This window comes from Phalacrocorax aristotelis, chromosome 1 (assembly GCF_949628215.1).
Source record: "Phalacrocorax aristotelis chromosome 1, bGulAri2.1, whole genome shotgun sequence".
Lineage (NCBI taxonomy): Eukaryota > Metazoa > Chordata > Aves > Suliformes > Phalacrocoracidae > Phalacrocorax > Phalacrocorax aristotelis.
Window position 1 is genome coordinate 95357185 of NC_134276.1, and position 24175 is coordinate 95381359.

Below are 24175 nucleotides of genomic sequence, written 5' to 3' on the forward strand. Positions count from 1 at the left end.
CAACGGGAAATGCTTCCTTTACCAGCAGCGTTTTCCTTGAGATTTTAATTATTTAGGACAAAGGCATAAAATGTGGTGCACGTTAAGAGAAGCAGTGCGTATAACAAATAAAATTCCATCTTCCCATAATCTCAGGTTGGGAATGTCAGTTCATAAGCATCTGCCACAAGTTTATGTATTTTGTTTTCTCTTGCCCGGTGGGTAGGCCTTCCCCCTCCCTTTTACTTTCAAGTGCGGAAGCTCTCGAGGGGGCTTCTGCCCACCAGCACACTCACCTGCCCCTGAGCACAAAGAACAGCAGACACTTCTCTGCGCATCTGAAAGCTGCTTTTAGGCATGGGGATGCTCACGACCTTGAATCCAGCCAGCATAACAGCCAGCCTTTTCAGACATACTAGTATCAACTCTCAATTGTTGTAAAACATCAGTTTAGTTGTGAAAAGATAGAAATACAGAATCTTTCCAAAGGAGTAGTAGCAGCAACAAGGTTTAAAGATTGCCAGGGTTTTCAGCCCAGTGGTCGAGTTTCACATTTCAGAAGCAGAAACTGCGTAAAAGATTTTAGATACACACAGGTCAGGAAAGTACGGACTCATTTGGTACCAACACCCAAACTCGCAGGCTTCAAGGCTGAAATCTGAAGCAGGCACCAACTAAAAGATTACATATAATGCAAGAGCTTTGAAAGAGACTCACTCATTCATAGGGAAAGAAGCATTTCGGCAGCGGTAGGGGAAACGGGCAGCCTCAAAGCCAGCAAGGCAGGCTAGAATACATCCACCAGAAGATTTTTAAAATTAGTTTAAAACATCCTTCAGGTGGGCAGGGAGCTGACAGAGCTCGGCAAAGGAGGTAAGGAGGTGAGGCAGCGTAGCAGAAAGCTATACTTGCAGGAAGTCAGGAAACCAACTTGAACTCAACAGAAGTTTGAGAAACCTGATCTGTGAGGACAAATGGTTAGAAGACAGAGTAATTCCTAAGGATGGAAGTTTTATTCAACTACAAGAGCCTTCAGTCATCCCTGACAAAGCTACCTACATACATCCAATTCAGAAAGCTAAACGTCAGGTTGTTTCTTTTTTGGATCAGCCTCTCCAATTTCATGGTGTACAGCTCAAGCTTTTATCTTACCTGATAATACTCTATCATTACAGAGGTGTCTGTAACAACAAACTCCACAGATGAAGTGGATGAAAAAAGGTGCTTTCTTCCACTGAACTTTGCTTTTGGTACAGAACAGATGTAGTTCTTTATGACTGTAAGAAATGAAGCATTGTTTTAAGTAATTACTGGTTATTTATACAACCAGGAAATGAACAAACTGTTTTCTTATGACTTGGAACAAATCAAACCAACAGAAAAAATAAATAAGGGTTGGTTGGTTGGGTTTTTTGGGGGGTATTTTTTGTTTGTTTGTGTGGTTTTTTTAAAGTTAGCAGCACATGTGCGTGTGTGGAAACAAGACCACATACAGAGACAGCCAAGTAAGTGTGAATATAAGAGATCTGGCCACTGGCTATAGTGGGGAGGAATAAAGTTTAAGATTATACAACATCCAGTTTAAGATTTTTTTAATCCAGTTTATTAAATATTGCTTTTTGGGGACATGTTTACAACAAGCCCAAATAAATTGTTTAAGGATTCAAAGCAGTCATATTAAAATACAGCTTCAATATAAAGTTTGTCACAGTTTTACAGTATTCAAAAATGACAGACCTGCCTTAAAAAAAGACTATTACACCAAAACATAAGAAAAACAGAAAAACAAACAAGTTTGGCATTTTCATAATCTTTATAGTATAAAACAGAATATTAAATCTATTACCAGCAAGCTGATACTTTGATCTATTACCTAGTCTGAAGTGTCTCCCATTAAAACACACTATACAACAGCACTATACAAAAGTCGTGGTGATACTCATTTTGATGAAAGTGCATCCCTGAAAGTTTGCCAGTTTATTATAGTTAGCTCTTAAAAAAAAAAAAAAAAAAGGTAAAATTAAAACGTCCTCTTTTAACCGAAGGCTTTACTTTTTTTTTTTTTTTTTTTTTGCGGTTTTGTCTCACTTTCAGCCTTCTTTTAAAAGTGTCTACGGACGCCCACCAGGGGGCAGCGTAAGATTAACCATCAAATCACGAACGGCTGCAAATATTGTGCATTCACCTGGAACAGGGAAAAGAGACAGGTTAGCATCACTCCACAGACAGGCCTTCACTCTAACAAGCTCGCGAGGCAGCGCGTTACACCGGCTCCGACCACGCCGGCACAGCTACTGCCCGGTACGGGCAGGGGTTGACGATACGTGGCGGCTGCGACTCGCAAATCCCAGCGACCTCCAAGGACGTCAGGATTTGTAATGATTTTAACTGAAGTAGCTCCGGCTTTCCCAGCAGGACCGCTCTTGTTGGTCATGAAATTGCAGGAAGCTCTTAACTTTTAGTTGCCTTTGAATGTCAGACTGAGTCTGTACTAGAATTTATCATACATGGCACTGCAATCCCGATTTTTCAGCATGTTGTTAATTAAAAGCACTATACCTTATTAAAAAAAAAACAACACACCACACCCCCCCCACTTTTCCAAGTTCTATTTTGTATTGATTAAGAGCAGAAACTAAACCAAAATAAAATATTTTTTCCCATGGAGGCATAGGTAAAGTGATCTCAGAAAGACAACGTACTCGCCATGAGTCAACATTTTACTGAAAGAGCTAGAAGATATTTTCTGTCCTGAGCCTAGTTTTGGAAACATTTCTAATTCCAAGACTGGGCAAAAGGCAGAAATTTGTTTCTTTCAACCAAATCGCTCTGGCTCTATCCTTGACATCTAAACAGCAAAATAAAATACAGAGGAAATGGACTTTTGTTTCAAACAGCTGAGATCTAATACAGGGAGGAAAAGCCAGCCACAGCTGTCTCAAGTTTTGAATACCAGCATTTTTTGACAAGAACACACACACACATTCTGAAATAGCTTTAAAAAGTTAAAACCAATAGAATCAGAAGAGTTGAATTAGAACAAGAGGTGAGGTATTAGGCAGCTGTGAATTTCATCTACTGTTTCCCAGTAAAAGAATACAGTTAATAGCCACTGTCATACCCTGGTCACCGTGGGCTGAATTTTTCCTGCATATTTCAAGAAAGATCGATTAGAAGACATTGAATTTTGTTGCTGAAGGAGCAACAGTGTGAGCAAGGAGATAAGAGCAGAGCCTGTTGGGATGCATTAACCCTCACTGAGAAACTAGGGATTCCCAAGATTATGTTGGGCAAGGTTTTATCACACCAAAGCTACAAATCTGGTCTAAATACCATCCACTGCATCACTGAAAAATGCTTAGTTGTGAAGTGCTTTAAGAAATATCGCGAGTCCCTTGAACTCCTCTCTAGGGGTCACCTCCAGCATCTGTAGGGACTTGCATTTCCTTACCAGATTGATGCCCACTACATAATGCAGGTTGTAGGCTTCTAGCTCAGGTTTAACCCTATTATTCCAGGGCATTGATTCCACCTCAGTTCATATAATTATTTCCCCAAAATAAAATATTTTTTCCCATGGAGGCATAGGTAAAGTGATCTCAGAAAGACAGCGTACTCACAATGAGTCAACATTTTACTGTTAAACACAGCAGAATGTGTTTGCCCACAGATCTGAAAAGAAAACTCTTCCAAAAGAACTTACTTTTCAGGCACTACCATTTTATTAAGAGGAAAATTAAGCTGAATACAAAATACTTTCTCACAAAGAGAGAAAGGTAAAAAAGATACAGCCAAAACGAGGCAACACTGATTATGGGTTACAACGAAAGTGCCAGTAATATCATACGTGCATGATGGGAAGCCCTGGTCCTTTCTGACTGAAACAGTGGAAAAAAATCACTTAACCAAGCAAATTGCAATTAGTGCAGCAGAAGAGCTAACACAGGTAGGAAAACCATGGGTACAGCACAATAGCATCAGAAGAGAAAGGATATGCATCTGGGATGTCCCATGTACTGCCGTTGCAAAAGAAGTTTCCCAACTCCCTACTTTCATCTGTTGGCTCTCCTATCACCTTTCAGTGGCAAAGAAAAGAAGGTATCTCATTCTCTTTTATCAGATACAATAATGTAAGTAAGAACACATGAAATTGCATTTCAGTTGTTCTCAGGGAAGATCCTACTTTGGCTGGCTGGTGGTGGTGGAAATAAATAAATAAATGAATAAATAAGCAAACCCATACAGACTCATTCTTTCTGTTAGAAGTCAGAGGAAACACTACTAGAAATGTCCTCTGCTCAGCTAGCTACATTCTTCTTTGCCTGGATATGGTCCTGCCTGGGGCCACAAGCTCTTTTTATATGCATTTTTTTTCCTCTTTCTATAATCTGCTCCTTGTACTGCATTCCCAGACTACTCCAAAACTTGTGTGATGAACAAAAACTGTCTATCCTACCTATCTACTGATCATCAGAAGACATCCACCTGGGATACTCAAGAGCAGCTTTGACAATTACTCCCTATGCTGCGCTGTTTTGTGGAGGGTTTACCTTAAAACACTACTTAGTGCAATAACAAACAGCAAAACAAGTAACTCCTGCTCCCCACACTCGGGGAACTCAGTGGGGAAGCACCTCCCAAAAGAAACACCTGAAGTTTAGTTAACATATGGTGAAATAAAAGCGCTATACAAAAAACAGTTCTGTACCACATACAGAACTCTTACAGGCAACCCCACGTGGCCTCAAGACTATTCTCTCTATTTACCTACACTATTACTATATGTTAAACAGAAAATGCATGTTAATTTAAATCTCACCACAATTTTCAGAAATGTATGCATATCCACACCAATTTAAGAAAAACATTGCTCATGTTCTAGCAATCGAAATAAACCATCAAGCATAGTTAAAATTACCGCATAACAACGAGATCAACCATTATACAGAATAGAAGTATACTTCAACTTCTGGATTCACAACTTCCATCTATTCACTGGGTTACTGGAAAAGGCTTTGTTCTTCAGCATGTAACTACAGCAGAATTGAAAGCTATTTTTCTTATGAGCCATCTGTGTATTAGGACCCCAAACCACTGCTTACAGACAACATGCTGCCCAAAGAACCTGCTACTGTTGTTCAATGTTTCAGATATTAAAAAAAATAAATATAAAAAGCATGACAAACAAGAGGGAAAGCAAAGCACAGCGCCACTCACAGTGCACTACCTATGGGCCATTGAACATTCAGAACAACCTATTTAGCTCAAACACTTCACAGCACGTTTGGTGGACAGAACTGTATGCGCCTCTGTTAGTGTACACACTGACAAAGGAGGATACAATCACTCCAGTCACTTTTTCATTATTCACAGCACATGGACAAGTTCTGATAACTATTTTAACATCCCTTTATATTCTACTGTTAAGCTCAATCGCTTCCTAATTAACCATGAAAACTGACACTTGACCACAGCATATTCCTTGTGACTCATTCTGGGCCCATTTGTTAAAAAGTATGACTCCTGCTGCGCAGCAAGAGTTGGGCCAACAAGAGGTGCATTCTATCACTTGGGCAGAACAGCAAAATCCAGCCTGAATTGCCAGTGTAACCTTCTGCTGTGTTGCCAGTACTTGCTATCAAGATACGTATTGCCTGTCACATCAGGAGTCTGTAATCACTAAAGAAGTATGATAGAAACCAAGAAGAATTCAGACTTAAGAGAGGTTTAGTTTTACACTGGAGATTTGTCACAGATGTCTGGGTGAAGAGAATATATCTACTGGACATGTACAGTACCTGGTCGTGGTGAATTCAGTTCAGCAAACCTCTTTAGAATATTGCTAACCATCATTGGAGCAGCAACAGAAGAGTTCTGCTGCCTGGGAATGTCAGCCTGTTGCGTTGTACCCGAAGCCATATCATAAATAATTGGGACAATAATACTAACAGCTTCCTGTGGGACTGTTGTTTTCTGTGTTAGCTGGAGCTGTGGGGAAAAAAAAGAGGTGTGTTAAACTGAATGACCACGTACTTCAGTCCGAATTCTGATACAGCTGAATTCTAGGCCTAGAGACAGCATGCACTTCCAACCCCTTGGTTTTCAGACATCAATTCTGTAACAGAGAATCAGGCGTAGACTATTTTCTTCTCAGAAGCACCCTACAGTGAGCATTGCCTCAGAGATGACACTAATATAGATTTGTTCTAAACATCTCACTCCTGCTACCCTTCCCCAGCACCACTAACGTGTAGATCACTTAATTTAGGTGGCTAGTACCTCAGGGAAGAACAAAACACCCAGAAGTTGAGCACTCGAAGACACCTGCAGCCCAGAGGGAACTGAACTTCATATATATTTTCAACACCTCTCCAAGAACACAAAACATAAAGAGTTGCTGTGCTTTTATAAGAGGGAGAATAGGAATACTAACTGAACTCATTACAGGAGAGATGCACACAAATCTAGGCTTCCGAATGGCAGAACGTTTTTAGCTATTACAGTTGTCAGATATAGCGTGCTTATGTTTTGCCACTAAGCCGTGATGACTTCAAAGACATGCAGCCCACAAAATTTTAAAAAAAGATAGCTCTACTTACAAAAAACAACATTTTGGATTTCAGCACAACAGCAGGTGTTCCTGGAGGCGCAATTGGCGGTGCACTGGGAGGAATTGTTAAACAAAACTGCACGCTCCATTTCAGCTGACTTGCCTGATCAGGGAACTGTTTAGAAAGAGCAGCGGAGAGAAAGAACAGCAAAGGTCTCACATCAGTGGCACACACAGCTATGGACTAGGGAAGCATTAGAAAGTAGAATGTGCCTCTCTAGCTCAACTTGCAGATGTTGCCAGGTTTAGTGTAAGTCTGAATAACTCTGAAAGAATTGAGCATAAGGCAAACAAGAATACAGTCAGAAAGATTCCAGCCAGCCTATGCAAGTGCCTCCTGTGCAGTAACGCGCCTGCAGTTTCTCAAAATCATCAGTTTAAAGGAGATATTTTGGGAGTTTCCAGGAGAGCTAGTAGTAAAATGAAAACTTCTTAATTAACACCAAATAATATATATATAAATTTAGAGCAATTTATGCGGTTATAAATAAAGACAAAGCACCTTTTTTTAAAAAATATAATAACCAAAGTTGGGTGAACTAATAGAATGGCTAACTTACCAGCTCAAGTTTCATGATGTGTACACAGTCCCTGAGGATATGCGTTGGAGCCCCTAGTAATTTTGTGAAGGCTATTAGGGTGTTTGCTTTAAAAGGTGGTCCTGCAACCTGAAGAGAGACACTAATTAGCACTGCCTAGTTAGATAATAGCTATATAATTTAATATGGTAACCAGCATGCACAGCTGTTGATTTTATATTTTGCAGCCCTTACACATGTCAATGAAAGTCAACAGTACCACTCAAAACACCACGAGAGATTAAAAGCAATTTGCAATAATTTAAACATTAATGATTTGAGTACATACCCTTGTTTCAAAGAACTTCTCCAAAACTTGTAACTCCTCCGATTTCCACTGTCCTGTATTTTCAGGTGTTACTTTCAGTTGCAGGGTCTGATTGGTTTTGGGATTGAGAGCAACCCTGCACTTCAGTGCCTCTGTCTTAAACATAATTACACCTGGTTCATTGGAGTTTATTAACTGTAGCTGCATAAAAAGAAGTATGATATCCGATCAGCCATTTGTTAAATAGCATCAAGAGACAAGCACATTCGCTCCCAAGACTGTAGTGATCTATCTGTCCTCTTTCCAGAAAGAAACATGTGATACTTGTATACAGTTGAAAGTGCCTTGAGAATGAAGATTATGCAAGATTTGGCTTCTTTCTCTGTCACTGAATCAATGCCAAAGAAGTGAAGAGGTGCACACTGTCTGTCCTAAACCCTAAAGCAACATTCATGACTAAGTAGTTCAGTTATTGTCTACTAGTAACTAATTTCTTGGGCACTCCTGCCAAGTAGTGGCATCCATAGCAACCCTGTGCCTGGTCACAGCCTTGCTATCATATCAGTTATCAAATTTCACCTGACCAGTCAGGCTTTCCTCTTCTAATTTGTGTGGAAAAGATGCATAACTAAATGCTTTTTCTATATTTTGACACTTTAGATGACAAGATTCAGATGTATAGCACAAGTCCAACGAAAATACTTGCTGTACTTGAAGCACTTCAGTTTGTGCCTGATTTAAAAGACATGGAGTACAGAAGCATGAAAAAGAACAGGTGCGAAGTCATACTTGCAAGTCAATATTAAAGCAACCTAAACCATACCGTTTCCTGTTGTATGATCCTCTGAAGATGCCTCCTCATAATAACTGATCCAAGGAATCGCTCAAGGGGGGAGCAAAGATAGCTGCCAGCTAGTCCCGGCACAAGCCCAGGGGTAGGAGAGGGCAACAGCAGAATATTCAAGGCACTGTGGGTGAGGATTGTAGGTATGGATGCAGCCCAAGAACGCTGAGGTAGTTTACGAGGTGGAGGCATGCTAGTCGGCATTGCTTGGGAACCTAGTGATACGGAAAAAGCATTTGCAGTAAGGAAGGATTTAAGCTGAAACATAAGATATGCATTCACTTTACTTGTTGTGACTACGCAAGCAATGAGTTCTCTGGGCCGAAGCTTAATCGTTCTTATTTAAGAATCTGGCTGCTTAGTGATAGGCAACAGACAAACAAAGTCAAATAATTAAGTTTCGACCCTCTACCCATGCAATGAGTCTCAGTAACGTTCAAATCCTACCCCCTTTTCCTCTTTCTGCAGCATGCCAGCAGATAGCAGATTTGTACTACTCAATGAGATGCCAAGATGGCTAAATCAGTCGTGCAAGAGCAGCATTACAACTCTGTGATGTGAAAAGTTAGTATTTGGGTAGGCAAATACACCTATCATTGCTTTCATTCCAAAGAATTTTCTCTCAGTCATGGAGCTCAATAGTTTAAGACTAATTTCTGCAGTGCAACATGAGGTATCAATCCCACTGAAGCTTATGCTGCATGATTTAACTCGTTTTCCAATTTGTTACAGAAGACGAGCACAGAATAAAGGCTTCATTTCCTTAGATATTTTACTGCACAAGGGCAGTAAGGACTGTTAGGCTGACACACAAAACTACCAAGAACAACAGAACTAGAAATGGTACATGTGAGTGTTTCACAGTCGTTACACTGATAAAGAAACCTACTTGTTCCAGCTCGTGGGGAATGAGATGCATCTGGGACAGGTGAATGAAGGGAAGGGTTGGCTGGTGACATTCCAGGCATTCGTGCTGCTGGTGATGGACCAGAGACCTGGGGAGATCCTGGCCAGTTCCCTGCACGCTGACTGGGTGACATCATGGTGTATGGTGAACTTGGGTCTATGGTACCTACAGATGTTACAAAACCATTACTATCTTTTTAAAAAGTACAAGGTTTTCTAATCTAGATATCTAATAAAAGGCTTACCAAAATCTTTAAAGCATGAAAGTGTCTGCAAGCTTTCAGACTACATTTTACAACCATATAAAAAACATAATGAGGCGAGGATGGGGGAATCAAGATACAGATTCAAGGGGTTTCCAGTTTTTTTTTTTTTAAAAGTTAGATAAAATTGAGTGTTAAAGCCAATCAGCATATTCAACATATAACAGGGTCTAAATGAAAAAGAGCTCTTGCCTGTAGACTTGGCCTTCTACTGTTCCTTAGGAAATGAAAACCTCAGCTAGACTGTTCCTTATCTATTCAGTATCTTGCAGTTACCTCTGCAAAAGTATCTTTGGCTTTGTACGCTGCTATAAAGACTGATCGGAATAAGCTGCTTAAACACTCTGTTGTGTTTCTATCTCACTTTGTTCATCTCGACAGTTAAACTGGTGTACTAAAATTACAGTCTGAACTTTATTGTGATCTATGGAATGGTTTCCAATGCACTGTGATTACAACAAACAATTGTTTTGGCAGCTTTCCAAAAAACTTAATAAAGGAAACAACCAAAAGGCACGTTGTTCGCATATATGTATGTCAAAGCAGGAAGACTCTGACAATGTTTTCAAATTGCAAGTCTTCGACTTTCTAACCTGTTCCAGTTATTTTTCCAGGAAATGTAAGCAGTAAAAATACATTACCTTATCCAAAAAGAGACAATGCTCATTAAAAGCTGCAGCCATTGTTCTGCTACAAGACCACATGGAATTTCCCCACATTAGTAAGCAGGAAATAGTGACTGATAGTCAATTTTTAAAATGTTAGGAACATCTCAACGTGCCATGCAGCTACTTTTGACGGCTGTTAAAAGTTACACCACATATATGAAAACAGTTACTTAAGCCAATTACAAAACATGAATATTTCTCAATTAACTTAAGTCTGCTCTGGAAGACTTAATTTCAAGAAGCAGACGTGCTCTCCCTGTCATCATATATACATCTGCCAGTAAAGAACTCACCATGTGGGCTGGCAAAGTTAGCTGTTTGTCCCATTGTGATTCCGAGAGAGGAAGGTGAAGGAGTTGGACCAAAGGACGCTGGTGATGGTGCTCTTAAAGCTCCGCTAGGTGAGCTTGCAGCATGCAAATTTCCTAATCAAAGACATCACATTGCTCAACATACACATTTCCTATTTTTCTTTTAGAACTTTTTCTATCAACTGCTACAGCTATCTCAGTTTTAGGGAAACAGCAAACAAGATTCATGAGAATTTGTTTTTGCACTCAAAGGCTGTATTTCATACATGCATGAGTGTTATATTTTCCAGATTGATTCACCACACAGAGGAAACTTTCCAAGATATTTGGCTTGAAGAATGGCATTTCCCCCCTGCCCAGCCCTTCCCCAAATTTAAATATTTTCAGCTATTGCGCTATAACAGCTGGGAGCAGAAAGCAGAGCTTTGGTGATGAAAAGCTGTTCTGAAAAAGCAGGTATTCAAAATTAACTAGTTTTGAATGAAACAGTCCCAAATATTACATAGCTAAAGATGACAGTTTAGCTGAATTTTTTTTTTTAAGCTTCAAAATATTCTTTCCAAAACATGCATGGCAGGACTTTGCTGTTTTTCCACAACATAAGGTGTGTTCTCTTGGCTAACTTGAAGCTTAAACACACCTCAAATAATAGAAAAAAAAACATTCACACACACAAAGAGTTGCCTGTGTATTTCCAGTAAATGATTAGCACGCAAACTCTCAGCCATCTTACCTGGTGACTGTGTGTGCATCATAGATGGAGATGGTGTCACTGTGTTGTGATAGGAAGTGGGTGGTGATGTAAGAGGATATGCTCCTGATGCTCCTGCCTGTTTTGCAAATGGCTGGAATTGTCAACACAGGACAACGAAAATCTTTGATCATTTTGTACTAAAACTAAAGTTAAGTATGTGCAGGGGAATACTAATGAGAGTTTGGTCCCTACCTATGAAATCTGATAGGTCCATCAACATAGTTATTTGATTCTTTGTATCACCTTGTTCAGTGCTCACTGCTTTTTTTCAGGGACTTTTTGCAGTTTTTCCTCAAGACATGATACCTTGGCACCTCATTGCTTTTTATCTGCCACTCTATAACAGAGAAGCCTGCTGACTCCCCCTCCCATCTTTTATCTTAAGCAGTCACTTTCCCTCCCTCAGTACTCTGCTTCTAAGCCAGCGAGTCTCATGTGAGCTTCCAAAGCTGCTGTTCATATGCTATGGGCTGTTTACACTGGAAAGAAAAACGGCAAAATAAATTAATACATTTTGCCCCAAGACAAATTCTGCAGCAGAGCAGTTTTATAGTCTCCCTTTCCATATTTTACTGCTAATCCTTTTAGAAAGTAAGTTCTTAAAATCCTACAGTTGTGCAGGACAATAAACATTTCTTATTTTGCCTGGAGGGTACCTGTTGTGGTTGCTGTGGTGGCTGCTGGGGTTGAAGCTGTGATATCAAGGAATCCATCATGTCTCCTCCAATAGGAGAAGGTGGGTTATCATCCTCATTTACAGATCGTCTTCTTGCATCCTGATTGCTGTCAACAAACATGTTCAGGAATGTCTGTGGAAAAATCAGTTTTGTTAGCAGTTTCCTCATTTAAGTTTTATTACATAAATGAGCACAGTATTTGCTGAGCTCTAATGCTATCTTTATCGATTACAGCACATAAGAAACAGGTGGAGCTCTAGAACTAATTACTAGTGGGCATTCATTATATACAGTATGAATAGTCTGCAAAATGTACCAATTCATAAACAGAGCTTCTCAGTCGATATTTAAGCTTAATTTCCTGTTTTATTTTGTTTTGTTTTGTTTTTTTTTTTTAAACAAGTAACATTGCTTATTAACAAGAAATATCTCTAGTTAATGAAATACCAACATTTTTCTTTTTTTCCTTAAAAAATAAGGAAAAGCCTACATCTGGAAACAGCTGTTCCAGAACAACTCATCAGTATCCAGAACCTACTGGGCTGTTGTACCACACCTACAATTGCCCTGTTTGGGCAAAAACGCCCAGGTCACCTCCTCCATAGCATTCTCTTGTACACAGAGGAATCTGCGAACCCTCTTGAACTACTTCCTCCTCCCTCTACCTCCCCAGTTTTTTTCCCTTGTACTTTTCCACTGGTATCTCCATCCCCTCCTTCTTCCCACTAGAGTTTGTGAAAGATGTAGAAGTTTAGCATCAGCTAAGTGCAGTACCAGAGAATCAGCGTTCAGCTGCGACTGTCAGAAGAAAAAATTAGCAAACTATCCTCTTTCACAGTGGGTGTCACTTTCCAGTATTTCAGTATAACTAGCACTGGTACAAGCTGTCCTCAGCTAAGGTGTTCTGTCAGAGTGTGCCCAGATTAATTTCTCAAGAAGAGCAAACCAGCACTGTATTCAGAAGCAAGGCCACAGGCTCCTGCCACACTCTGATGGAAACTGTTTCAAAAACAGAAGTTTCTGTCTAGAATCATCTGAGGTGGAGTGTTTCCTCATCTGCAACATATAAGCACTGTCCTGCCACACAACGTATTTGTGAGGAGCAGTTGTTAATTCTGGAGAATACATCTAGACTGCTTCAGCAAGTTTTAACAAAAGGATGCCTGAAGTAGCCTCTACATTATAGATAAGAAAAAAACCCCCTAACATTTGATGCTAGTTTTGTTAAAGGAAATGTTTTACCTCAAACTAGTTAAGAAATCCACACATAAATCAGAAAATACCTTCCATGCTCAGAATTTTGGAAAGATTGCAGCTCTTCACAAAAAAGTATCACAAAACTCTTCACATCAGACCCATACTTCAAGTTAGAAGCTCACTTATATACCAGAAAATACAGAAACAGTCACCTTTAATCCAGGCGCAGGGTAAAAACCTTCAACTATTTTGCTGTTGTCAAACAGACTGTACGCCCCATCACGTATCGCTACAACACCACGACTCCGGCAGTAGATGTCAATGCAGTACATATTCCTAAAAGCCAGCCTAATATGCGTGGGTGACTGCGGCAGAATTGAGAAACACTGATAGGCAGTGTTGGTGCGTTGAGTCAGACCCAGCATGGGCACAGTTGGAAGTTTGTTGATGGCATTTAATGGAGCCTGAGTGTCAAACAAAACCTGAGAGAGAACAGATATTGAGAGATCAGGTAGCTTACATTTAAGTAAAGGTCAGGGAAAATGGGACATGGGGGGGTGGGGTGGGGGGAAGGACACAATCTTCCCCAAGCCACCTTCTGTCAATGAGATCCATAAACAATCATAACACACACATGTAATTTCGAAGAGAACAGTTTGATTGGAATTGAGCTCTTAATTGTATTTTTCTTGAGAGAAGTTTTTAAAAGGTTACCTGTAACAGCTGCACCACATTTGGCGTTTTATTAAACATCTCCTGGAGCTGGTGCAAAATTGTGTTGTGACAATTACTACAACCTGAGTTTGGGCCAACAGTTCCCAATGAAATGTGGAACTTCTGGAGTATGGAGTTCCACTGAATGCTGATCTGCAATTTCAAGAACATAAAATGGTCTTGGAAACTAGAACAACTACGAGGTTATAACAAGAAAGCTAGTCTGCTGTCATTTTTCATCAAACCTCAGATTCCGAACTCACCTTCCTCAAAAGTTGCTGAGGTTCTGAAAAAAAAGTGCTGTTAGCTTTAACATTAATTTAGCTAGCTGGATTGTTGGCAACCACAAACCCAGGGAATTACTTTAAGTCAATCAGAAAGAACAAAAGCCTTTTCTGCCAAAGGTGAGATAGAGAAAATGAAACTTGAGAGATTCATGCTACAGAGAACTGATTAATGAGTTGCTGCAGGTGGACTGGTTTTCTCAGTTGTATCACACAAAACTGAGAACTGGACATGCTAATATATAAGGAAGTGACATGCAAAATCCACACTGCTACTCTTGCTACTTATTAACTGTCCCAATAAAATGCACATAGAAATACTCTTTAAAATTCAGTGTAGAACATGAACACAAAAACCTTCCAGGAAGTAAATTTCAACTGCATCAGCTACTTTGCATCGGTTCCACAGAAAAGTACATTCTTAGCCTGTAACAAATGTGCACTTACTTCCTCTCCTACCTTGATTTAATGCAAGGGTGTGAGCAAGCACGCAGTTATCAAAGTAATCAATAAGCTGTAAATTCAAATACTGAAGAGTAAACTAGAGTTCTGAACAAGGGAACAGCACTGCTGTAAAATAATTAAGGGCCACCTCTCGTTTGAAAGCACAGTACCACATTTAAAACTTTGTTAGAGTCCTTTCTTCTAAGGCAGCATTAAGCACACAGCCTACATACGTCCATATATCCCAGTATGCAACAGTGACCAGTACCAACACTTACCACAAGTTTGTCAGAAAAAGGCTGCCACACCAGCTTTCATCAATCAGAAGCACGTAACTGTCCTTCCCACAATCTGAAGCATCTTACACAAATTCTCAAAAATTCTGAACTTCTAGTAGCCTAGCAAACTGGTAATCTGGAACCCTCTATTTTTGTCTTTTCTACACTCATCAATATTAATTCAATAATGCAATACAAGGAGGTATTTTGTAGCACAATTCTGAGAGCTCTATGCCTACCCATTCTGTTTTCAATCATATATTTTAAGTGCACTTAGGTTTTACTTACTGAGCTCCCCTTGGTAGTTCCGTAACAGAGGATAAGTTTTCGGTAATTGTAGATACGAACTTCTGAAAAAATGTTTAAGTGGTTGGGTATGTCTTTGAAGAGAGGAGGGAGAAGAGTTAGAGTGAAAAAAAACATTGTAATCCATAAACACATCATTTTAATGAAAAGGAGATGATTTCTGTACCTGGTAAGGATCGTGCAAACTCCAGGACACATTCATACAGCCGAGCAATACTGTTCCAGTCGTTAAGGAACATCTCAACAACTTTGCGACCTCCAACTGGTTCAGATAACTGGTTTTCATACGTCAGGTAAACATGACGGGTTGGTCCTGCAGTGTTAGGAGATTGTAAATACTGATTAAACTAGTGGTTCCTGAACTGTGGTTTACAGACTCGGAACGAGCGGTGGCAAGTGACCAGGAAACATATTTAAATAATAAAAGTGCATCAACTCAGCAGACAAAATTTTAATTCAGGTGCACTGTGGTTTATTAGAAATCTCAAGAGCAGATGGCTGTCCAGTAACACCAAAATCTCAGACCTACTGGACAGACGATGTAAAACACAAAGAAACAAAATTTACCAGTCTTCCTAAACAAAACCTACCTTGTTCCCTGGATGAAGTGCTATTAAGCGGACAGTTTGCAAACACCAGCTCAGCCACCCACGTGCGATTATTTCTACCTTGTAATCGAAAAGTGCAATCAAGAAGAGATCGGTCCAGAGCCTTCTGTGTTTCCTCGTTTACACCTTTACAGGGAGGAATTCTATTCATGAAGAAAAAGGATTTCCATTAAACACAGTACAGTTCCAAAACTAAAAATATTACTCTCTAACACTTCCTGAAGGGCTTCCAAGTTTGGACATGAAAGAATGAACAAATCAGCAGCAAAGAGAGCTGGGCTGCACAGTGAAATATCCTATTCCTCTTCAAGGACTGTAACAAGTGTGTTACAAAAGCACTCTGAGTTAAGACCAATTTTTATATGGATTCAACACCTGCGAATTACAAACTCTTAAGGGATGTGTTGAATTGCCCTGGTCTCCTGGTGGAAGTAAGAGCACACCAGTATATAGCTTTTATACAGAGAAACAAGCCAAAAAAGATGAAAATAAAAAAATTCTGTGGCAACCTGAATTCATAAATCAGTTTGCCTTCTAGAAAAAGCTCACTCTAAATGCAACGAACAACCTGGCAGTTATCTTATTTATTCATAACTTATATCCCAATGTGAGAATTGAGCTCAGGAGACAGACTAAATAAAGCTCAAGTAAAAACACGTGCAACTTCTTCAAAGCCGTTGAGAGTCTCTCCAGAAATTTCATATACCACCCTCAACTTCAGCTCACAAGTTCTCAGTACTTCTCTGCTCATATGCAAAATTAAAAAGGTAGGTCCTGATGCATTTAGAGACTGATGCTTTTATATCACTAGACATTTCTGCAACATGAAAGAAATTAAGAAGGTTTTACTCCAGAAGGTGTCTTTGGGGTTTTCTTTTTCATGTTTTAAACTGATATAATCTGTTTTACTTCATAAAACAATCTGAAGTTTAACTGGTGAGGTCTGAAGTAGGCTCCAAGAGGTGTGAAAAACTGGATAGACTGCCAGGTAGGAAGCATTGTAATCAACAGTTGCAGATCCAATCAGTGGCTGGTTGTGGCTGGCATTCCTTGGGGTTAGCACAGAGGCCAATACTATTTAACAATTTCAATAACCTACGTGATGCAAAGGAATAGCAAGTTTGCAGGTGACACCAAACTGAAGGGAGCACTTAACATGCTGGAGGACAGGGCTGCCATTCAGAGGGACCTCAACTGGCTGGAGGAATGAATTAACAGGAACCTCATCAAGTTCAACCAAACCAAAGGCGAAGTCCTTCACTTGGGCCGAGATAACCTCAAGGAATAGCACAGGGTGGGGACTGACTGACTGGGTAACAGCTCTGCAGAAAAAGAAGCTGGGGGCCTGGGAGACAAACTGAATAGGAGTCAGCAGTGTGCCCTTGCCGCAATGACAGACCGCTGCATCCTGGGCTGTATTAGCCAGGCAATCAAGTCACTACTCCCCGCTAGCCAGCATTTGAGATCGCTGTGCCCAGGGAGTGCACAAAACCCCCTGGAGACTGGAAAACACAGCTGATCAGCCCTGATTGGAGCAGGAGGTTGGACCAGATGACCTCCACAGGTCCCTTCCACTCTTAAATTACTTTATGATTCTCAGGTGTTTTCTCTACAAGTTTTTTATCCTGCAATGGTCTTTTCTGAGATTCCTTGTATTTTCCTCTGCAGTATCACATACTGGTAATTGTCAAATAACATATGGAATATGTAGGCCTCTGATCTGATCTAAAATTGCAATTACATGTTCATGAATCATCACCATATCTTCCTCAGCACTGCCTGGATTTTAGGATTGAGGACTGTCAGGCTGTTTTCAGAGCTCCCCACTTTAGGCCAATGAAGGAAACAAATTACAGTTGGCTCTGTGTCTACTCTTATATTCCTCTTTCTGCAGCACTGCTTCACATGAGAATGCAAGACAAAATAGTAAAAGAAAAAAAAAACCCAAACTAATGAAAAATCCCCCCTCCTCAATATTTTTATTGTTACTCTCCAAACAATCCTTTTTTTCTCTCCAGCATATGTACAGTAATACATTGAAACAAAGGAGCACATCCTCCTACCTTAACAAACGTATCGCATGGCTGAAGCCATCTCCTTCTACTTGTACTCCTTGGTGAGGAATGTCCATATTAGATAACTAGGAATGAACGTGAAAAATATTATCCCAAGCAAAATGTCAAGAAAAATAACTAACTTTCTCAAGGATTTCTTCCCCCCCCCAAGGGTGACAGATGTTTCACATCCTCAAGCACTGGAAAGCCAAAAAACAGTCTGCGCAAATCTGGTATAAAATTGTCTCCCACCCCCTCCCACAAGCGTGTCTTTCATCCTCACATTTTCCCTTTTCCCTCAACTTTTCAACCATTTTGCGGTGCTTGGTATTAGAAAACCAACTACAATACTGGAACAACCCAGTGTAGAACATCAGTCACCCGGGCTCAGCTTGCGGGCAAACTCCAAAGTGAACACATGACCACAAGTTTGCTGAATAGTTGCACCTAGACAAGAGAATCAGGACTAGCAGAGGGGAAGAAGGAAAAATATTTCTTAATACATACCTCCATACGAAGCCCTATAAATGGCATATTTGTATCACACATGGCTACAATATGAGCTAGCACTTTATTGAAGGCACACATTTCTCCCGACCGTTTTGGTTTCTTAGGTTCTACGGAACATGGATCACCAGATAACTAGAATTAAAATAAAGACAAATGTACTTGTGTATTTGGAGTAAACATTTGGAAAATATGTCAGAGAATAATCTAATTCATCCAAGTTTTAAAAGAATCACACCCTGAGCACAAACTCCTGAAACGATCTGGCTGCTTCAGGACTGAAGCAATTCAGTTAAAGTAATTTTATAATCACCTCCTTCCTTAAAATAGTATTTACATATCACTAAGCCATGTCAGCCTGACCCCAAGAAGTAACTCTTATCAGCCCTTCCAAGTCTTTCAAAGACTACACCTACATGGCACAAAGCATATCACGCAGATACCAGCGCTCTGCGTGTACAAGCTACTCTAGCTACCTCAGCTCAGTGCTCTGCCTTGGCTCTTTAGAACAGCTGAGAAGACCTGGCATGAATTAAAAGACAACTGTTACAAAATATTTTCCCAACATCTGCCTAGGGAAGCAGTCCAGAGAACCAAGCTGCAATACTAGTAAGATGTCAGCCATACAAACTTTTGAAACAACACTACTAAAGCTGGTATTGATGCTCAGAACAAATGTTTAGCTTTCATGCCCGATCACTAGCCCAATGGCTTTTGAAGCACGTACCTTGCGCTTGACACCACTTTTCATTTGTTTACCACTTTTTGTGTCTAGTACCAACTCTTCAATGTTTGGTTTGAACTGCTGTAGTAAAAGTGCAGTAGCAGGGCTGTCGTCTCCTTCAGCATAGCTCACAGAGAGAAAATGGTACTTATACTCCAGTTCTGTGGGGTTGCCGGGAACATCAAACATCTCTACAACCTATATTTAAACAAAACAACAAATTGAGAAGACCTTCAAGCTAAGAATAGGTCTACATCAGTTCCTATCCTCCCCCCCCAAAAGACATTAGGCTCTTTCAAGATACTAATATTGGGGCTAGGAAAGGGATCCAAGAAGAGAAGGAAGACTGAACTTTCAGGAAACAAAGAGAATGGGAAGGTCACTGAGTAATAAACGTTTAGGTCCCCTCCTCTCTATGCTTAACAAACACATGGAATGAGAGAAGGGAGGGAGAGGGGAGAGTCGAGGACTACATCAATCACTTGGTTCCTAATGTCAGTATTAACAGTACAAACTGTCTGGTATATCCATGCCTGGGAGCAAAAGATAGAAACATTTTTCAGTTACTTACAATGTAGTACTGTGGAAGGCGAGTGAGTTTGATAAACAATTTGTGTTTGGAAAGATTTCCCACTGGATGGCTAGCATAATTAGCTAGTTGAAGAGTTTCACTGCTCACTGTAGGAAGATGTTTTATAGACTGTTTGCAACGTTGCTGTCCGAGCCAGAACCTTGCATTGAAATAAAGGCATTAGTACCCTGAGGCTGTTTTAAATTATTCTAGTATACTGCTGTTCAGAGCATTAGTGTCAAATTAAGAGTCAGTCATATTCTAAGTCAACATCTATCACTGCTGCACAAGCTATACACAGAAAATCACACAGAAAATTTCAGAAGTTTTTATTTTCTTATTACTATCTTTACATACTGTCTTCAGCTTGAGTAACAGACAGCTGTTCATTTAAGAAGAAAAGCCCTGAAATTATTTGCTGAAGGAATACATAATTTTTTAAATACAAAACAATGTAAAATTATAATATAAAAAAAAGGGACAAACTAAAAAACATGCAGATTACAGTTATTTTACAATTTAGAATCTTCAATTACTTTTTGGTATAGAAAAGAAAATCTTTGCTCCCATACGCTGGTAAGCAATACAGTAAAAAAAGTCACCAAAGTTGGACTACGTCACTCTGGATTATGTTACAAACTCATTCACCTGAGGAAGTCTGGACATGAATAACCACATGCAAGACACCAAACTTATTCTAATGTTTGGAATTATTCTACTCCAGTGGGTTTTGGCTATAGTAGCAAGGCCAGAAAGCCTAACTAGGCTTGAAAGGGGCTCAGAAATGTGTGGCTTGGTTTTTCAGTCAAACTCCCACTGAAAACAGCAGTGGTAAGTGTGGGTGCTCAGCACCCTTCCATCACAACACACGGCACTTATTCTCATAGATACATGTTAGATATAGCTGTCCTAAAAGACATTTCGTGGGACTGCCTAGCTTCCTCATAAACTGCAGCACTACCCAATCCATTATCTCGAGTACATTATTTATAACAAAGGGAGGTTGATTAGTTTCTCCAGGGTGCCAGTGCTTCATGCGTCATCATGCTTCTTTTAGAAGCAACATCTCTCAAATAGAGGTTTCACCCTGCAATTAGCTCAGAGTACTGGGAATTTCCAAAATGACAGAGCAGGTAGAACTTGGTTTTCATGCAGATGCAAACTGTATTTGTATTATTTGCTACAACCTCTTAGGGGAGCCAAATGCAACCCATGCCTAAATCTCAGGGCTTTATGGAAGGAAGATTAGAGGTTTAAGCCAGCAAGGGCTGAAGTGTTAGAAGATAAACAGATATTATTTAAAACATCCTAGGCTACTTCCTGGTTTTCCCTCTATTGTGAGAAGGGAGATTGTTCTTGATGAGAACCAAGCAGAGTTCAGCTGTAGACACAGAGTGGAGTAAGGGACATAGAAAATGAACACGAATACAAAATGAGATCCTCAGGAAGCAAGTGGTCTGCTACTGACTTAAAGCGAAAAGACTTCATGCAGAGTGTGCACACAGCAATCCATGAGGCTACATGTAGGGAGGCAGACTAAAGGATGACTATTGAATCAACTCCAAGCAAAAGCAGGATTTCTTCCACCCGTTTAGAGGAGATGGCAAATACTCAAAGTTGCTTAGAACAGGGAGAAAGTATATTCCCTACTGCAGCAAAACACAAAGCCATGCAAGTGTGATTGTCCAAAATACAAATACGATGATTTATTCTATGCAAACTAAATGAATCATTCAAGTCTCTTACTTGAGCTGCTGAAGCCAAGGAATGATACGCTTCATATCATCATTAACAGCCTTCTCTATGTCATCAAGTGTCAGTTGATCTACGAAAACATTAAGTGAGTGAATGGTCTTAACATCTGCTCTTCGAACAAAATTTTGGCCTTTTAATGAAAGTGCCTCATCTAATTTAACAATTAATCACAGAATCATAGAACAGCCCAGGTTGGAAGGGACCTCAAAAGATCATCTGGTCCAACCTTCTGTGGGAAAAAGAGCCTAGATGAGTTTATCTAAAACCCAGTCCAAATGCACCTCAGAAACTTCCAGTGATGGGGACTCCACCACGTTCCTTGGGGGCAGAGGAGGTTGGTCCAGTGATTGATTGCTTTCACTGTAAAAAATTTCTTTCTTATAGTGAGATGAAATCTCTCCTGGTGCACCTTGCAATTGTTGCCCCTTGTCTTTTCCACATGGCTCATTTTGAAATGAGAGATTAAGTTACAAAACAAATGACCCATAACGCTTGTAAAACCACAGCAGTATGTTATTAGACAAATAAACTAAAAGAACTCACTTATTTTCTTAAGTAATCTGAAACCTGAAATTAAGACTTGAACAGTAACTCAAGATGTATCAGGTCACATAATACAATTCTCAGTCAGGTTGATATGAAATGCCTGCACCCATTAATAGCACAACCCAGGAATCATGAGTCATAAAGAACATGCATTACAGTGATGCCTAGCAATATTTAGTCTGTTGTCCTCTTAAAATATACCTAACTGAACTGAGACTTTTAAGCACAAAGATCTACTTCTCCATTCCTCAAACTTGAATACCTAGATGATGACCTAAGTGCGGTGTTCATTTGCATTACCCTTATTTACTTACAGAACTTCACAGATTTGACAGAACTCTTCACATGAAATTACCTCATAATGTGGGATTCTTGCAAGATATTAAATACAATCTGGTTTTGCATCTACTTACCAACACCATACAGCATCAGTTGAAACATTCCAGAGTGGAGATCAACAAATACGTGTAGGCACTCTGATCGACCACATGGTTCCAAAATCGGAATCACAAGAGTTGGAAGAGCCGTCTCAATGAATGCTAAACAAAAATTGATGTTAATAATTTGACACAAAATTCAATCTCACCATATTAAAACTTAGCCCATTATAATCACAAATCCTGTCTGTTTTTACAGAAGCAATCTTCACTTGCACATTGTTATACTGTTAACATAAAGAGGGAATTGAATATAAGAATTTCTCTGTGAAAATAGTGCTAGTAAGAAACCAGTGAGAAAAGACAGGCCAAATTTGAAGATTATTAATCCTCGAATATCTTTTAACTCACTACTTCACGATTATAAGCTCAATTTGAATCCCAATAGTTTCACAACAGTTTAAGCAAAATCTTATCCAAAGTTAGCTTAAGACAGTGAATGATTTTTCAATTCTGAATACATACACGTTCTACAGTAGGCAACTTCTAACCCTTCAACCCAGACTATGATCTTCTACCAGCTTCATCTATTATACTAAATTTAGAGGTATGAGAATTTTACAGTTATCCAAGCAGAATAATTTAAAGCTAAGTCTTGTTAATTCTGAATGCACCTCCCTTCAGTTTTTAATATTTTTTATTTATATTAATGAAAACAAGAAAGGCCAAGAAAAAAGGAAACCATTCCTAGACACAAATGGAAATTAACTTGAAACAAACTTGTAGAAAACACATACAATTGTCATTAACATTGTAGCTCTTAAGAATGGCTTTCAGCTCCTGGAGTTTTTGATGAGATCTTGCATGGACACTGTCTATTAGGAGTTTTTCTATTGATAGGTGGTCAATCTGTTAAAGAAGGAATGTACTTGAGTAAGTTCAAACTGGATGTGTAGACTTCATGCATTAGCACACTGGAACAAAGCTACATAACTTAATAAAACAATCACTTAAGAAAGAATTTGCTCAGAACCAAATGAACTAATAACTTGAGTATTTGGATCACTATAAACATAACAAACTGAAATAAGATTCTGTCTGTTCAGCAGGCAGTGGGAGGGTTTCTGAGAGTAGAATAGAAGAAAATGTAAAAGAGAAGAAGTTTCGCAAACTATGCTGTTACCACTCCTTGTGCAGACCTATTTGTTCTGGATCAAGGCCGGAGTATTTTCCAGCTTAGCGTGCACCCATTTATAACTAGCTTAATCTAAGAAAAAAAAAAAAAAACCACAAAGAAAAATAAACCACAACACCCCCCCCCGTATTAAAACATGGTTGCCTCTACACAAACACATATGTAGCTGTAGAATGAAATACAGCAAACTAGTTTCAGTCCTGCTAGCGCGGTAACAACGCAGTCAGTGAAGAAGCAGTGGCAGACACTGAATACAACCGATGGCACTGGACCCAGGGGTATCTAGAGGCTAGTTGCTGAAGCTTATGCTACCACTTATATTAACTGTAGCTTACTTGTGCAACCTAAATTCAAGCATTTGTATTTATATCCATTCACATTACAGTCCTAATATTTACATATTTGCATAGCAAAGCTACAGGTTACTGCAAAACCCTTTTCTAGTTAACTTCACATTGCTCTGCAAACTGTTCAAGGCAAATTAAACTCAAATTTTATTCTAGCATAAGAGATGCATGCAGAAGTTTACACCAGAACAGAATTATACAGAATTCCAGTACATGCCTTCATATATACCAAAATGACCTTCCCCTAAAGACTATTTCTGAGACAAGCCCTTAAAAAATCAAGTCTTCAGCCACCCACAAGAGCATTTCAACTCAGCAAGCTTCTATGAGTTAAATCTTCCTCACAAACAAGTGACTACAGGTTCTATAGCTACATTCAATTTTCAGTAGGTTAATGTATAAAAATCTGC

The 24175-nt window shown here is 39.5% G+C and overlaps 1 protein-coding gene across 1 annotated transcript in view; it reads right to left on the bottom strand.

The window, feature by feature from the left end:
* Nucleotides 1-1559: 1559 nt before the first annotated feature.
* Nucleotides 1560-24175, bottom strand: part of MED14 (mediator complex subunit 14) — a 37780-nt gene continuing 15164 nt past the window's right edge. Inside the window, exons 10-31 of the mRNA XM_075098275.1 lie at nt 23021-23132; nt 22260-22385; nt 21292-21370; nt 19546-19705; nt 18978-19172; nt 18251-18385; nt 17753-17829; nt 15672-15832; nt 15248-15394; nt 15064-15155; nt 13770-13922; nt 13268-13537; nt 11838-11990; nt 11161-11272; nt 10410-10541; nt 9169-9351; nt 8259-8494; nt 7457-7636; nt 7150-7257; nt 6579-6704; nt 5778-5967; nt 1560-2164 (exon numbers count right to left, since the gene is read on the bottom strand). Of these exons, the coding sequence (XP_074954376.1) occupies nt 2091-2164; nt 5778-5967; nt 6579-6704; nt 7150-7257; nt 7457-7636; nt 8259-8494; nt 9169-9351; nt 10410-10541; nt 11161-11272; nt 11838-11990; nt 13268-13537; nt 13770-13922; nt 15064-15155; nt 15248-15394; nt 15672-15832; nt 17753-17829; nt 18251-18385; nt 18978-19172; nt 19546-19705; nt 21292-21370; nt 22260-22385; nt 23021-23132 (3201 nt within the window). The 3' untranslated portion in view covers nt 1560-2090. The remainder of the gene's footprint in view (nt 2165-5777; nt 5968-6578; nt 6705-7149; nt 7258-7456; nt 7637-8258; nt 8495-9168; nt 9352-10409; nt 10542-11160; nt 11273-11837; nt 11991-13267; nt 13538-13769; nt 13923-15063; nt 15156-15247; nt 15395-15671; nt 15833-17752; nt 17830-18250; nt 18386-18977; nt 19173-19545; nt 19706-21291; nt 21371-22259; nt 22386-23020; nt 23133-24175) is intronic.